Source organism: Capsicum annuum, chromosome 7, assembly GCF_002878395.1.
Source record: "Capsicum annuum cultivar UCD-10X-F1 chromosome 7, UCD10Xv1.1, whole genome shotgun sequence".
Classification (NCBI taxonomy): domain Eukaryota; kingdom Viridiplantae; phylum Streptophyta; class Magnoliopsida; order Solanales; family Solanaceae; genus Capsicum; species Capsicum annuum.
In genome coordinates this window covers 185,520,192-185,537,456 of record NC_061117.1, presented here as the reverse complement: position 1 = coordinate 185,537,456, position 17,265 = coordinate 185,520,192, and the positions used below count along the sequence as shown (strand labels likewise).

At 26.6% G+C, this 17,265-nt stretch overlaps 1 protein-coding gene across 1 annotated transcript; it reads left to right on the top strand.

Annotated features, from left to right (window-relative positions):
* Positions 1 to 978: 978 nt before the first annotated feature.
* LOC107863953 lies at positions 979 to 5,195 on the top strand. Its single transcript, XM_016710165.2, has 3 exons — positions 979 to 1,475; positions 2,993 to 3,016; positions 4,570 to 5,195. Exons 1-3 carry the CDS (start codon positions 1,244 to 1,246, stop codon positions 4,914 to 4,916), a joined length of 603 nt encoding a protein of 200 aa, XP_016565651.1. The 5' UTR covers positions 979 to 1,243; the 3' UTR covers positions 4,917 to 5,195.
* The last annotated feature ends 12,070 nt before the right edge of the window (positions 5,196 to 17,265 follow it).

The following is a 17,265-nucleotide window of genomic DNA, read 5'->3' as shown; positions in this document are numbered from 1 at the left end:
TTTCCTACTCTAAAAATACTTATTTTCTTTCAAAAATTTAACCAAACACCTCATTTTTTCTTAAAAAAAATACTTTTAGAAAAAATATAAACTTGGTCAAATAGGCTATAGATCAAGTGAAATTTAGTAAAATATCATTAGAAACATATAATAATACTAAATTATGTATATTTTGATATAGCAAAATAAGAAATAAATAAGTAATGTCAAGTTCAGGTAGGATGTAAGATGGAGCACACAATAATCTTAAAGAGTGTGTATTTCACTTTAAAAAAATTACAAATAAAAAAACATGAAAATTTTATATTTGTCACGTTCAATTTGTTACTTGAAATCGTAAAAATGAAAAGAAATGGATAATTCTACTAATATATTTTCAAAATGAAAAGGCAATAGACAATTCTTTTAATATACTTATCATTTTGTAAGTTTATTTATATATGATAGTTTTTTCATATATGCATACACTAATTAGGTAAACAGCTACTACTGTAAAAAAAAAATTTGATTTGTGCGTAAATAAGATGAAACATTTTAGAGTCAGTGATATATAAATTAACTTTTTGAATGGTAAGAAAAAATCAATTATAAGAAGATTTTTATGTCTTTACTATTTTTATGCATAGTATTTTCTATTTAGTGTCAGTATCATTTTCGTATCGTTATATTGTGATATTCTATCATGCTCTTGAAATATAAAAAAGAAATCTTATTTGAATAAATAGACAGTAATAAAACAATACCAGCATAAATACAATACTAGATGTTACTCATAAAAATTAAAAAATTGAAAATAATATCTCAAATATGTCATAAATGGTTAAAATAAATATATTTCTATTATCTCTCTTCACTCTTTTTATTTTAAAAGATAATCCGCATATTGCATAGGATAAATACTACTAATATTTATAAAAAAAAAAAATATAACATTACTGTAACTTCACTAACTCAAACTTTAATGGAATATAAATGGAACATTAAAAAAACAGGAGTGTCAAATAAAATGAAAAAGTAATTTTAAGGTGGTTCAGTTGAGTGTGAGTGTGCGTCGGCAGATCTGGGCAAACAGCTTAAAATTCCCAAACGCGTCACGTCTGTTGAAAAAGCAGTAGACAGACAAAACAGCAAATCTCCATTTCCACACTCTCAGATTCCTCTCCATTTTAGTTAGTTAACCACACAAAACTAACAAATCACACTAAAAAAAAATACAAAATATAAGTAGTAACTTTGTTGATCAATGGCGTTAAATCAAGCAGGAGGAGGAGGAAGATCATCAGTATGTAGTCCAAAAGTGTTGAAAACAGTGTTGGGTCTTATGGGAATAAGCTTAGTAGCTTATATTTTGGGTCCACCTTTGTATTGGCATTTGATGGAAGGTTTAGCTGCTGTTAGCCGTTCTTCTTCTGTTGCCACTTGTCCTCCTTGTCATTGTGACTGCAATTCCGAACCATTCTTTGTCATTCCTCCAGGTATATATTTATTCTTATTCATTTTGCTTGATCTGATGTAATATGTGTTATTAACTGTTCAAGAATGTTGATTTTTAGCAATTTTTGTGAATATGGTTGAGGACCCATTTGTGGAATATGATTATTTAAAGACCCCTTCTGTTAAATTTGCCAACTTGTTGAAGACTCACATGTTAATCTAGTCATTCCTCCTGATGTATATTTCTTTTTTTTTTTTTTATCGTTTGGTTTTGTTTGATCTGATGTGATATATGTGTTATTAACCGTCAAGAATGTGAATTTTTAGCAGTTTTTATGAATCTGGTTTAGGAGCCATTTGTGGATACGGTCAATTAAAGACCCCTTTTGTTAAATTTTTCAACTTGTTGAACATCCACTTGTGAATATGGTCTTTTCTTCTTGTCTTTTGATTTTGGCTGATCTGTTTGTTATATATGGTTATTAACTGTCAAGAATGTGATTTTTTAGCAATTTTTGTGAATCTGGTTTAGGACCCATTTGAGGATATGGTTATATAAGGATCCCCTTTTGTTAAATTTTCGAACTTGTTGAATACCCACTTGTGAATTTGGTCATTTAATTGAAAGATCTCAACAATTTATACCTTTCTTAATTCTGTTTTTGGATCTTTCTTTTTGGAGCTCACACCCCTTGTGCTCTTCTGGTGACTCGAACTTCCAACCTTATGATTGGATGGTTGGAGGTGGAGGGTGTTTACCATCCGACCAACCCCTCTTGTCTGCTTTTGGATCTGGTTTCTAAATGAAGCAGAATCCAATTGATTGCACTGTCTTGGTTTCTTTATTCTGATGTTGCACGTATCGAATCAAAATTCTGCTAAAAATGCCACTGCGATTCAAAATTATAGTTTCTTCTAATTTCAGGCCAAATTGGGAAGTTCATACTGTTTGAAGTTCAGTTGCAGCCTATTTGTAGTTGTTATTACTTTTGTTAATGATTGATCTGTCCTTTTTTATGTTTCGGGCAATACTTCCATGCCTTTATTCATGAATGTGTTTTGACCTAAATTAAAGTATTTCCCGATCATCCTGCTTGTTGTTATATGTAATTTGGGATTATTTGGAGGTATGGCAGGAGCCAGGATGTATGGGTTAGAAATTTTGCTATCAACTTTGAAGAATGTCTAAACATGTGATTTTGTTTTCCTCTTATGAACCTGCTATCTTGAAGTCGAGGCTGGTATGGTTAACTTGTCTGGCTACCTTCACGCATGTTTTACAAGCTCGAGATATATTTAAATCTTTGTGGTTTGCCTTTTCCTAGTCTAGTAAATCCTTGAACAATTACAAACTCACCTATCAGATTTTTTAGTGATAGCTTTTGTGTATATGGAGGATTTCTCTTGCTTTTTGGCGCTGCTTGTACTGTGGAATTGTCATTTCCTATGATCTGCAGACCATGTCTTTTTGTAAGGCTTGTTTAGTATCTGGTTACATGAGGGTATTGGTTTGTCAAGAATTGCTCCCACTGACCTCTTATTTTTGTATGTCTTGCAGGTTTGAGCAATGCTTCTTTGACAGGTCAGTATCGTGAGATCTTGGACAGTTATTTAGTTTTCTTTGGTTAAGGCATCATTTATTTTGTAACCTGATGTAGGATTTCATCAAGTTATCACTTTCTTATTCTAGCTGTTTTCTGATGCTTACCTTTCTTAACATTGAGATCATCAATATTTAGTGTTCTACTCTTTCATGAATTTATCATCATAGGAATTATGTTTGGGTAGTATTTTTGCTTTGCGCTTAAGGATTATTTAATCATTCCGGGTTGGTGTTGTCAATTGCTCTCTCCTTCTAAAGTTACGTTAACTCCTGAGATTTTCCTTTAGATTCCGTATGTACCTTGATGTAAATAGACCCAAAGATGAAACATTAGTAGGGGCGTCTAATTAGGTTTGTGTTGTATCTCGCTAGTAACTAACTTTTAACTAATTAAGTAACGGATGTGTTGATTGAACCATTATTATTTTTCAAATAACCTGCTTGTGTGCTGATTGTACCCTTATTTTTCTCTTGAATAACCTGCTTTCTTCTGTTGCGACTGTCAAAAGATACCTTGAGTGAAAGACATTACGTGACACATGAAAACCTAGCTTTCACTAATGACTAAACTAACCTGTGTTAAATAAGACTTGGTTTTCCCTTGTATGACACCTGCCTTCATCATATACATTGTTTTGGACTTTTGAAGGCTCCCCTGATCGACGGAATTGCATTTAACATGAAAAGCATTAGCTTTATATAAAATTACAACTTACAAGAACTTAATAGATCCAAAAATTTGGACGAGTATTCCTCCAAATTCTATGAGCATTTCTACTGCTAGCCTGATAACTACTTTGAAGAATTTCTGGACTAGCCTTCCTCCTTCTCCCTCTCTATCCTTTTCAGTTTCTCTGTTCCTTCCCTCAATATGAATTTACTTTGGCTACCAAAATTACGGTACCGTACTTTGCTGAAGTAGATTACAAACATTTTTTTCTTGAAGCAAAAGGATCACAACATAATTGCGATTAATTTAATTGTGAAAATCATCTGAGGAGAGTCGTATAGCATGTATCATTATAAATCTGAGTGTATCATTATAAATCTGAGACTGTAAATGGACAAGAAAGAAAGATTTCTTATGAGTTTATGTCAGATACATCTAATCTGTGTTTCGGTAGAGCAAATCTTCTGACTTCAGACACGACACCTTTTAGTACTTGGTAGGTAAGAAATTAATTTTGTTGAACTTCTTGTTGTAAAAACATTTATTTTGTTGCATCCAATATACAAACATCTAAAATATGATGGTTGAGTTCAAAGATTTATGGCATAAACTCTTCGATTATCCAGATGATCTGCAAGACTACAAATTCTTGGCATCCTAATAAGCTGAATATGTTCAAAATATACTAGAGTAAATGTGAATCTTCTTTCTGTCAATGTGAACCTCCTACATTTTATTGTTCAAATATTTTTATTTTTTTCGTTGTAGTAACCATATACTCATCTTTTTGAGGATTGAAATCTATATTTTGTGACTTGAGATCTAAAAACTTGGATTTCCTTTCTTATTCAATGTTTTGCAGATTGTGCTAAGCGTGATCCAGAGGTTGGTGAAGACACAGAAAAGAACTTTGCTGACTTGTTGTCTGAGGAACTTAAATTGCGAGAAGCTGAGGCCTCAGAAAATCAGCGGAAGGCCGATATGGCGCTTCTTGAAGCAAAAAAGTTGACATCCCAATATATGAAAGAAGCAGACAAGTGCAATTCTGGAATGGAGACGTGTGAAGAGGCAAGGGAAAAAGCTGAGCTTCTCTTACTGGAACAAAAGAAACAGACTGCTATCTGGGAGACGAGGGCACGTCAAAAAGGATGGAAAGAAGGGGCAGCCAAGTCTCGAACTCAGTCTCAGGGAAATGTACAGACTATGTAACATGTCCATGGCCTCAAGTAGCATTTCTCTACTTGATTTGATGCCAGGTTCCGGTGCAACAAAGTTGTCTGTAATTGAGTCTCAGCTCAAAATGTGTTGGCATATGAATTGATTCCATTTGTTTTGAACCATATGGCCGATTTTAGTTTAGAGGCACTATATAATCTTTATCTCTGTATGCCTAGCCATCTGAAAAGTTACACTATAAGGCAAAGCCTTTCTATGTATCCTGCTGAGTTAAAATTCCACTAGTAAAAGTTGAGTGAAGATTGTTATCAACTGCCGTACAAAATCTTCATCTGGAAGAGTGTCATTTTGCAACATTTTCTATGTGTGGATGTGAACATAAACTGTGAAGCGTTATGTCTCGTTGTATATATACGTATTTTTAGGCTGGTGATGCAATTTTGGCAGGCTAGTTTATTACTTTTTGTTCCCATTCTTGCTGATTTACCTGGTACGCTGAAGTAGACAACGATGGCTGGTCGAAAACAGAGGCAGAATAAGACTGAGTAAAGCACAAACTTCACAGTTCTTTTCCTCAAACTGAGTTTTGATGCCTCAATCCATTATATGTCATGATATTATCTACCTGGGACATGAGCCTAACTCTATAACTCACTGTTACACAAAAATGGATCTGCAAGCTAGTTAGCATTGCCTACATTAAGTTACAGATTGTTGAATTAGTTAGAAGCAGTTAGGAAATTAGATTCTTTTCTCAGTTCCATAAAAAGATATTGTATCATTTCAGATTCACTCATCATTGAATAATACTACAGTTTTCCTATTAAAATCTTATCTTCATCTTCTTCCTCTCTACATCCGTAGGTTGATTACTCGAATCTTTTTTGTTAATCTCTAAATCAGTTTCTAAAATCTCGTATTCTACTTGAATCTCTGCATTTTGCATTTTAGGTAATATAGACATCAGAGTCGTGGCTCCTTGGACCTATTGTCATTATGGCTAAACCCTCCTCCACAACAGCAAATGATAAAGAAATTAGGGAGACCTTCAACCAAATTAATGAGGGAATACAAGAATCAGGTTGGACTAGAAAAGATGATGGTCATACTTGAAATCTAAACGCAAGTCTTTAAGCAATAATAATCTTCCTCTAGAAAAATATTGATTTAACTAAATTTGTCCTATAGCTATTCCTTATTCGGCTTCATGAAATGACATAAAGTCTTCTAAACTTTCAAGTTAATGTATTTTTTCCGTAAGATCTTGAACTAACATCTTATAAGATTCATATTTGGTGATTCAACTTATGTCAAGACTCTTGAGATCGGATTCTTCTGTTGATCCTGCACATAGCGGAAGCTTTAGTGCACTAGGCTGTCTTTTTTTAAAAACAGAAGTGTTATTCATCCACTTGTGACATGAGCTTAACTATGTAATTCACTGTTGCACAAAAATGGACCAGCTAGTTAGTTAGCATTGCCTGCATTAGTTACATATTGTTGGATTAGTTAAAAGCAATAAGGAAATTAGATTCTTTTCTCATTTCTATAAAACACATTGAACACTCATCATTGAATAATACTACAGTTTTCCTATTAAAATTCTATCTTCATCTTCTTCCTCTCCACGTTCATAGGCTGATTATTCGAAACTTCTCCATTAATCTCCTAATCAGTTTCTAAATTTTTGTATTCCACTTGAATCCCTGCATTTTAGGTAATATAAATATCAGAGCCATGGCTCCTTGGACCAATTGTCATCATGGCTAAACCCCCCTTCACACCAACAACTAACAAGTGATAAAGAACTTAGGGAGACCTTCAACTGAATTGATGAGGGAATTCAAATATCAGGTTGAACTAGAAAAGATGTTGGTCATAATTGAAATCTAGATGCAAGTCTTAAAGCAATAATAGTTTTCCTCTAGAAAATATTAATTTAACTAGATGTTTCGTATAGTTATTCCTTATTGACACTTCATGAAAACTACACAAAGTTTCTAAACATTCAAGTCAGTGTAATTTTTCCGTAAGATCTTCAACTTACATCTTATAAGATCCATATTTGGTGACCCAACTTGTGTCAAGATTTGTCAAGCAATCTCTTTTGAAAGTGTAGACCGTGAAGGCATGTATTTCTTTTTCAACTTAATAAATTCCTAGCCCAAATAACCTCTTAATTGACTTGTTACATCTCATAATGAAACAATGATTAGGACAAACCACGTATGAAAGTATTACAAATTGTATAAAAGAATCTTGTATGGGGTTTCGTAAAGAAACTTGATTACCATCTATCTCATAGTTTATGATGGTCAGATGCCTTTAAGTCAAAGAAAATCAGGTCATTCGCTAATCTTGTTTATGATAACTCTTAGGCTCGTTTGGTAGAGTGTATAAGATAATACTGAATAGAATGTATTACTAATGTTGGGATTAGTAGTGGTGGAATTAGTAATACAGGGATTAATAATACTGAGATTATTTTTTATGCAGTGTTTGGTTTGATGTATTGAAAACAATATATATTGTTATATTTTAAAAAGAATATTATTTGTTTACAAAAAAAACCCTTGACATACAATAACTTTTTATATTTACTTTGCAAAGCTTTATTATTCTTTTTTAAAAAAAAAAAATCAACAATATAACTATAGTAATAACTTATTTTGAAATTTTAAGATTTAATCATTCACTAGCAAAAAAAAAAAAATTGTTATCTTTTCTTTATTTATTTTTTGTTCGCACTTTGTGGTGTTCTTAAGTTGGAGGGGATACGTGTAACTTTTGAATGAGACAATTGCATCGTTGTTAACATAAAATTGTGTTCCGTAAATTGTTAAATTTAAGATTTTTTTTTTATTTGTGATACATTCTATTTACAAAATTAAAGCTATATGCAACCATGCAATTTGTTTCGGGCTTTGACAAATAAGTATTTTCTAAGTTAATGGAGCAGTTTTTTTAAGGCAAAATTACCGAAAGTAGCATATTTAAGACTATAATTACAATAAATAGCAACACTTTTGTAAAATTAGAGTTTATAACAAGAGTAACATTATTTTACTTATTAACTAGGCAAATGTATGTTTTACTCTCACAACTTTACATTTTTCTATTTTCACTCTATTATTTCACCTTCCCCAAATATAGCCATATATTTTACCCTCTTTTTTTCATCTTATTTTCTTTATCATTTTATATTTTTATTTTATTTTCATTTTTTTATTTTCACTTTATTTTCTCTCTTATATTTCTCTTCTTTTTTTCCTTTTTCGTTTTTTTTTTAATTTTTTTTTTCCTTTTTCATATTTTAAGATCATTATCTTCATAATCTTCAAGATTTTAAAATAAAACATCATTACTGTCTTTCACTATCTTATGTCTCTATCTTTTTTTTTCTTGTTAGTTTTTTTCATCTTATTTTTTTATCATTTTATTTTTTGATTTTGATTTTGATTTTTTTTTCATTTCTACTTTATTTTCTCTCTTCTATTTCTTTTTTTTTTTCCTTTCTCATATCTTGTTTTTTTCTTTTTCTATTTTCGTTTTCTTCTTCTTCTTCTTCTTCTTCTTCTTCTTCATCTTCTTCTTCTTCTTCTTTTCTTTTATTTTCACACTTCTATTTCTCTTTCTTCCTTTTTTTTCACTTCTTTTTTTTTCATTTTTTTCTTTTTATATGTTTGTTTTTTTTCCTTTTTTACTCTTCTATCTCTAACTTTTATTTTGAAAAGACAAATATGTATATCACATACACATATTCAAAAATATATAAAATACATAGTCATACAGATCTGGATATGTATTTACGGTACAAAACATACATATGTATTTACGTTATACATATCATATTCATATTAAACAGTAACAAACATAACTATACTATATATCTTCATATGTATTTGTGAAATACAAAAGTGACTCATATAAAATAAGAATATACATATGGATCAGGTATGTGTTCTGCAAATACATATGTAGAGCTATATGTATTTTATACGGTGTTGAATTTGTCTTTGAACTGTACATACTACGTCATTTTAGAGGGTAACATATGTACTTATTTATTTTCTTTTACTGTTTAAGATATCTATCATGTATTTTTTTATTACCTTTATGTATATGTATATAATTGTCATTTTATTATAGAGATTTTGTGTCATATATGTTTATATATACATGTGAGTCAGATATGTATTTCTGTAAATATTATGCAGATATATATGCATATTTTTTTACCGTAAATACATATGTAGATCTGTATGTCTATTTATTTTGTATATTTTTTGAATATGTATATATCATATAGATATTTGTCTTTTAAAAATAAAAGATAAAGATAGAAGAGTAAAAAAAAAAAGAAGTGAAAAGGAAAAAAAAAAGAAGAAGAAAGAGAAATAGAAACTAGAAATAGAAGTGTAAAAATAAAAGACAAAAAAAATAAAAAAAGATGAAGAAAATGAAAAAAAATATAAGAAAAGGAGAAAAAAAAAGAAAACAAAAAAAGAAAAAATAAATAAAAATGGAGAAAGGAAAAAAAAGAGGAGAAGTAGAAGAGAGAAAATAAAGTGGAAAGAAAAAAATGAAAAAAAAAATAAAAATAAAAAATGATAAAAAAAAATGAAAAAAATTAAAAAAAAATAGTTAGAAATATAAGAGAATGATATTTTGAACTTTTGAAGATCATGGAAATAATAATCTTCATATTTGATTTTGATTTGGAAAAGGAATCTAATAATACAAATAAGAGTAATTTATGGGAATTTAATTAGATGGAATAATTATTCCTTATTTAACTCAACTAATTTGAGTAAAACAAGGGCAGTAAATCTTGTTGTATATGTATTTGTATCGCAATAGTTTACTTAAATATAAAATATAATTTGCTATTTTTCATAATTATGAAACTGTTGCTATAAAAATTACAATTAAGACTCTATAGTTGCTATTTCTGAATTTTTTCCTTTTTTTTAATGATTAAAATTATTTAGAGGAATATTATCATATTGAAAATTGAAAAGAAATAACTCATATTGAATAAAGTAAAAAAGATTTAAAAAACATTTAAAAGAATTTAAGGGCATTTTTGTCTTTATTAATATTTATCCATGGATTGTAATTCATGGATTACTAATCCAACCAAATTGGGTGTATTAGTTATACACCCTATAATACCATATAGGGTGTATAACTAATCCATGTATTAGTTATACATTGCTCCTTATTTGCTACCAAACATTGTATTAATTTATCCCACATTTTAATACATGGATTAGAAAAATAAACCCTCCTACCAAACGACTCCTTAGTGTTTTATCATTAGTTAATCTACATCTACATCTACATCTACAATATATTAAAAGTGTGAAAACTATTAGAAAAGTAATTTGAATTTTTTGTACACCATAATAGATAAAATTATCATTTACTATTTTTTTCAAATTATAATTTAACTATTTTTTTAATAAAATTACTTTTGGCAACAAAGTTATCAACGTATATAAACACTAATGATATTATTATTTATAAAAAAAAAAAAAAAAATTACCATCAAGAGAAATCCTTTTTTGGTTATAAAATGTTACAACACTTCCTACCAAAGGTCTATAATTGTCAAAGATCTAATTTTGGCAGAAGGAAGAAATTGTTGATTTGGGGGAAACTATAACTAACTAGTATTAGTACCCGCGCAATGCGCGGTCGATATTAAATGAAATTAATTATAAAAATTATTATCTTATTAATTTTATATAATAAAAAATTATTCAATATCGTTCACATATTTGAAATTAATAAATTTATGCCATACAAAAAATAACTACATATTAAAATATTAAACTTAATATCATTAATTACATAAAACTTAAACATTTCTTTTCGAAAGTTAGTATCCTCATGCAAATAATATTATATTGCAATATAATTATTTGAGAATATTAGTTAATATTGTGATCTAAAAATTAATTTAGTTTGTAAAAAAAAAGTCATATAATTACAAAAGAAAATGCATATTTAACATAACTATTATTAGTTAAGTGACTTACTTGTAAATTTAATTAGAAAAACAAAGAACTAATGAAATATATGTTTTAGAGTTATGCACATGAGGCTTCTCTATAAAATTTTAACTTTAAATTTAAATTCTTTTATATTAAATATTTTAATTTGCACCTTCTTATCAGAAGGAAGAAAGGAGTTTCCCTTTCTCTTTTCTTGTCTTAATAGATTTTTCCTTCAAAGTATATTTTGTATTCCTTTGCATGATCTTAGTCATAGTATATTTTTTATAAATTTAAAATATTTTTACGTCAAGACAAATATTTTGAGCAAAGTCTCAATAATAGTCAATTTTCCCTCTCTCATATTTTCTTATTACCATTTTTTCAACAAATAACTTATAACATTATCTAAAGTCCTAACATGTTTGCACAATTTCACAATGTTCACTTACTCTCTTATGATAATGGACCAACAAATATTAACGAATCTTATTGTATATTATTTTTTTTTTGAATAAATGGTTTAGTCCTTCATAGGTTTGAATATTCACTTTTCAACTCTATTTTCGATCAACATCATACTTTCTCAATTTACTCAATTTGAATGAAATTATAAATATTAATCACTGTCGAAATTGAATTTCCTCCCATCTTATAACATTCAACTAATACTTAACATCTCATGTTCATTAGTACAATAAGATATTAATCTTATTCATCTTAATCTGTTATATTGTACAAAGTAGATCAAAATAATTATTGCATCAAAAGATCTACAATATTTTAAAATTGGAGTTACAAATATAAATATAAACATGATTGAACTCATTGTCTTTTTATATCAACTAAAACGAAAAAAATAAGAAAGTTTGTAGCATAATGTTTACAAATAACAAATGATAAATGACATTTACTTTCTCATTAGTACAATATGCTACGTAAAAGTACAATAATATTTGCAATAAGAATTTAAATATAATGAATTTAAAAAAATCAATATTCATAAGTATTTGATTTATTGAATTTGAGCATCAGTCAGCAGATACTCACCCAAATTTTGATCTTCGATATATAGCTTTTGAGATAGTAATCCTAATGTCGGGTAAATTTCATAGATAGTTATATCATTTTTTTACTAAGGTCCCTAACTATCATTCTTAATACAATATCATAAAATTTTCAATATACTATTAAAATCACACAATTTAATTTACAAATTAATTGTTAATCATAACATATAGAAATATAGTATAGACAAATCAAGTGTTTATTCTAATATATAAAAATATAATGGATCAGTAATTTAGTATCATAGTTTATTAATTTTTGAAATCATATTATTATCTCACTAAAATCTAAAGCAACAATATTTGCAATGCAAAAAAATCAACTATCTAATATCAATATTAGTTTCTTCATATTTAATGTATAATTTGTAAATTTTTATGTTATTGCTAAACTTCTCCTTGCAAATTTTGACCAAGATAAATTTTTATATGTCTTTAAAAATGTATGACATATTAAAAGATCACTAACTTAAATTTTCAAAGAGTACAAATTATATTTTTTTATAAAACATAAAGTACATGAATACTGGCTTATAAAATTTTCACCAAACATGTAGAAAATAAAACAAATATGCAGCATAACCTATACATTTAGTTGACTTGATAAATCAAGGAAAATCTATTCTAAAACAATACTCACGGGAAATTGAGATTCTAGCGATTATCACGACAAGATAAGTTGTGGCAGAAATCAATTGTACAATTCATCTTCTCCAACATTTTATGACAGAAATTAATTAACTTTTACTAAGTGTAGCCTTCTTATATAGTGGTAAATCGTTATGACATTAGAACTTCTAGATTAATTGCAGTTGGTAAAAATATTCTTTTCCATATATATGTATAGAATTGTTATTTGATTATTCATTTTCTATTTATATTTCTCAATCAATTTTGTCATGCTTCCTTAATTGATTTACATTAAATGAAATCATAAATACTTTTTTGTCATATAAATATTCATTTTTATAGTAATACTTTAATTGCATATATTCTAATTCATTAGTAACTCGCACCTATATTTCATCAAATAAAAATTATTATAAATTTTTATTGATATTTTTATTATTAAAAAATATTTATTCCTAATTCACTTTATTGATCTACACACTTAAATTTTTATATAAGATAATTTAATTTTTTAATTAATTTTTATTCATCAAAACTAAGTATCGTTTTCAAATTTGATTATTTTAAAATCTGAAATTATTCTTACAGACATATATAAGATTATATAATTGGTCAATTAAAGAATAATTTTGTAAATCAAAATTTTATTTGACTTCGAATATTAATTAGAACTATACAATTTTAGTAGTTATTTTCGATAAACATTATGCAATCTTTTCTGTGTAGTAATATTCATTTTAATTTTTTTTTAATATTTATTTATTTTCAATCTACCCTCTTTTTAAATTCAAGACTATCAATTATTCATTTCCTAATATAGAGTGATAGTGTAATTACTCATTGATAGTTATTCTTAATTATAAAAATCCTTTCATTAAATATGAATACATATTGTTTTAAATATAGATTACTTAAAATATATCGACTGAAAATTCTTCCAATAAATATGAATGCATATTTTTTAAATAAAATTTCTTGAAATATATTTCTTCCATTTTGTAGTCCAAAGTTACCATTTGAGTGATTATATCTTTTTTCATAATATTTTTAATTTTGAAATAACTCTTTGATTATTATATTTTTTTCCATATAAATTCTTTGGTTCCTAATTGGTTATTCTCTTAATTGATATTTCTTGATACTTTCTTGATTTAGTCAATTGTAATCAAATCATAAGTGTTCTTTTTTATATAGTATTGTTACTTAAATTAATTAAATACACATTTTGAGTGATGACATCTTTTTCATAATATTTTTAATTTTGGAAGGTCTCATTTGTCATAATAATATTTTTCATAATAATATTTTTCATATAAGTTACTTGATTATTAATTATTTATTATCTAATTGATTTTTTTTTAATGTTTTCTTGATTTACTAAATTATAGTAAACTCGTGAATATTTTTTAAATAATATTACTATTTAAATTAATTGTGTATATTTTTTGAGGGGTAACTCTTTTTTCATAATATTTTTTTATTTTGAAATGAATTTTTGATTATTATAATCTTATTCATATAAATTACATCATTACTATTTACTAATTGATTTTTTGTAATATTTTTTTGATTTATTCAATTGTAGTAAAATCATAAATATTTACCTTTTATAATATTATTATTTATGTTGTTTAAATTAATTGTTCACATATTTTAAGGAATGACATCTCCATTGAAATATTTTTTATTTTGGAATGACTTTTCGGTCATAGTCATTTTTTTCATAGAAGTTGCTTGATTACTAATTGATTATTCACCAAAATAAATTCTGTTGCCAACAAAATAGATTCTTGTTGCCAAAATACCAAGTGGCTAGTTCTCAATATGCCACTTGACTTAATTTTAGGCTAACTTCTTTGCTTTATTATATATATATATATATATATATATATATATAGAGAGAGAGAGAGAGAGAGAGAGAGAGAGATTGTTTCATCATTATAAAAATTGTGATATTTGTTGAAGTCATTTAGTTCTCTTTTGTAAGTTTATTTTAACGTTTATATTTTTAAAATAATTCTGTTTGAACTTTAACTAAGGCATATATACCTTTGTTTTTAATTAATTCTAAACTGAATAAAAATGAAACGTGCACATTCAAAGAATAGTATAGCTACTCCACCTTTATATTTCTTTAATAATCGTATAAAGCTTCTATTATTGTCACAATCATAGATTAATACACCTAATAAATTTGTATAAATAACTGAAAACTCAATTATACTGATAATTTTTTCAAATTCATGTTTGTTTCCTGTACCTTTTCTATTATTTATTGTAAATGAAATGGATAATATACAACATTGCTATCAAAATTTCAGCTCATAAGGAGTTAGTATTAGAAATATTCAGCTCGTCAAGATTTACGTTAAGAGGGCATTAATGTTTTAGTTGCAACTCAAGACATTTGTTCATGTTTGAACTAATTCATTCAAACTGAAAACACATTATCAGTAATCAGCTCTTACTTTATATTTTTTTACGTGCTTTTTAGTGTCACTTGATAGATAATGAAAACATCTCAAATCAAGCTCCACATTATCATGCAGGTATAATTTTATTACTCAAAAGATAAAGCATCAAACAAAATTCTCGAGTGTAGTTCATTTTTGAATTTAAGTACATTTTACTTAAAACGAAAAAATGTACGGATGAATTTTCTCCCAAACAGAAATAAAAAAACTAAAATCATTAATTACCTAGTTAGCAAAAAGAACTTTCTACTTTCCTTTCTGCATCAGATTTCTATTATTGTTTTATCCTTCTCCTTCAATATAAATCTCATATAATTAAAAAAAAAAACACTCAAAAAATAAGAAGAAGAAAAAACATAAGTGAAAATTCTAATATAAAATTAAATATAAAGTAGTAAGAAGCACTCACCTTTATATCCAGCTTGATTTGATGTATAAACTGATCGCTATGTTGGTAATCATTTCTTTATCTTTTTAGTTCATGACAGCTAAAGAGTTAATATGATATGCATTTGTAAGTTAAATATAATTGAACCTGCACGAAGAAAAAATTCTTGTTATCAATTACTTATTCAGTAAAACGTGCAACTAATCAAATTTAAAAGTGCAATTTTTATGATCATCTCTAATAAAGAATTTAGATAGTATAGATTCTCAAACATTGAAAGAAAAAAAGAAGAAGAAGAAACTATGGCAAGCTCACATGTTATAGTCTTGATTTTTTGCTTCAACAATTAATAGTAAGTATATGTGTGCTTCAAAATACATAAATCATGGTAGATTTTCAAGAAAAAGAAAAATGATTGATAACGATATGTTAAATTTTGAATCAATAGGACAATGAAATATTTGTGGTGACTTGTAAATGGTAAATGTCTACCTTAAAAAGGCTGTCAACTTTTACATCTAATTGCATTTTTTTAGAAAATCATTACACCTTTCAATATATAAAATATTTTCTCCATAAAATTTACCATATTTAATAGAATAAGTTATTTAAAAATAAGAATTTCGTTAGAACTCTATACCCATAACTTTAGTTTTCCATATAGAGAGGCTATATACTACCTCTACTTTAGCCAAATCATATTCATAAGATCTTTCCATGTGTAACACTAACCTTTTAAAAAAAAATCTAAATTCTAATAAGATCACATTATATTTTTCTATATTATAGAAGAGTTGGTTTGGTCATGGGATGAAAATGATATAACAAATTTATTTAGGGGTAATTTGATCATAACGATAAATTATAAGCTCAATTCAATTATTTTTTCTTGCTTTGACTTTGGAACTTCATCAAAAGTTTGAACAAAAACCTATTATTTTCTCTTTAATTACAAGCAATGTCATTGAAGAAATTTACCATAATGCCATCACAGATATTTCCACACATGTGGGCCCTCTATCTTCCATTTATTTTTCAATCTTATTTATCTTTTTTATTTTTATGTATAAAATTATTTCAAATATATTTAAGTAAATTGATTAGTAGGATGATAATTTATTGTAAAAATTAATTATAATTGATGCAATTAAATAAATTTTATTATTTATTTAATTTCATATCAAACATATAATTTACTTTCGTTCTTATTTGTTATTACATTTTCACCTAATTTAATTTTTTTCCTAATATATTCAATCGTGATTTTACTAAATCATCTCTAATTAATTATTATGGTCATCTAAGTATCATGTCACTTAAATTGGAGTACAAAAAGTTTTTTACAATAATTAAAAATTTAAATTATTTTAAAAAATATTATTTTTCTTTTCTTTTCTATTATATATATATATATATATATATATATATATATATATATATATATATATTTCCATTATAGAGAAGAGGTGGTTTCGACCACCTCTTGCAATTATCAAAATAACCCAATTACTTCCACTTAATTACATATCATGCCTCAATATATAATAATTCTATTATTTTATCATAATAATTTAAATATTTAATATATTTTATTAATTTATATTAATTAAATATAACTACATATTGCAAGTAAAATTTTTTTATTTATTTAATTGTCTATCATGTTCAAAACTAATTTGTTACCACAAATCACAATAATTAATAACTTAAAATATTTAAAAGACATATAAAAATTTTATTGACTCTTACCAAAAAAACTCCTCTACTCCCACTTAATTACATATCATGCCCCAATATATAATAATTCCATTATTTCATCATAAT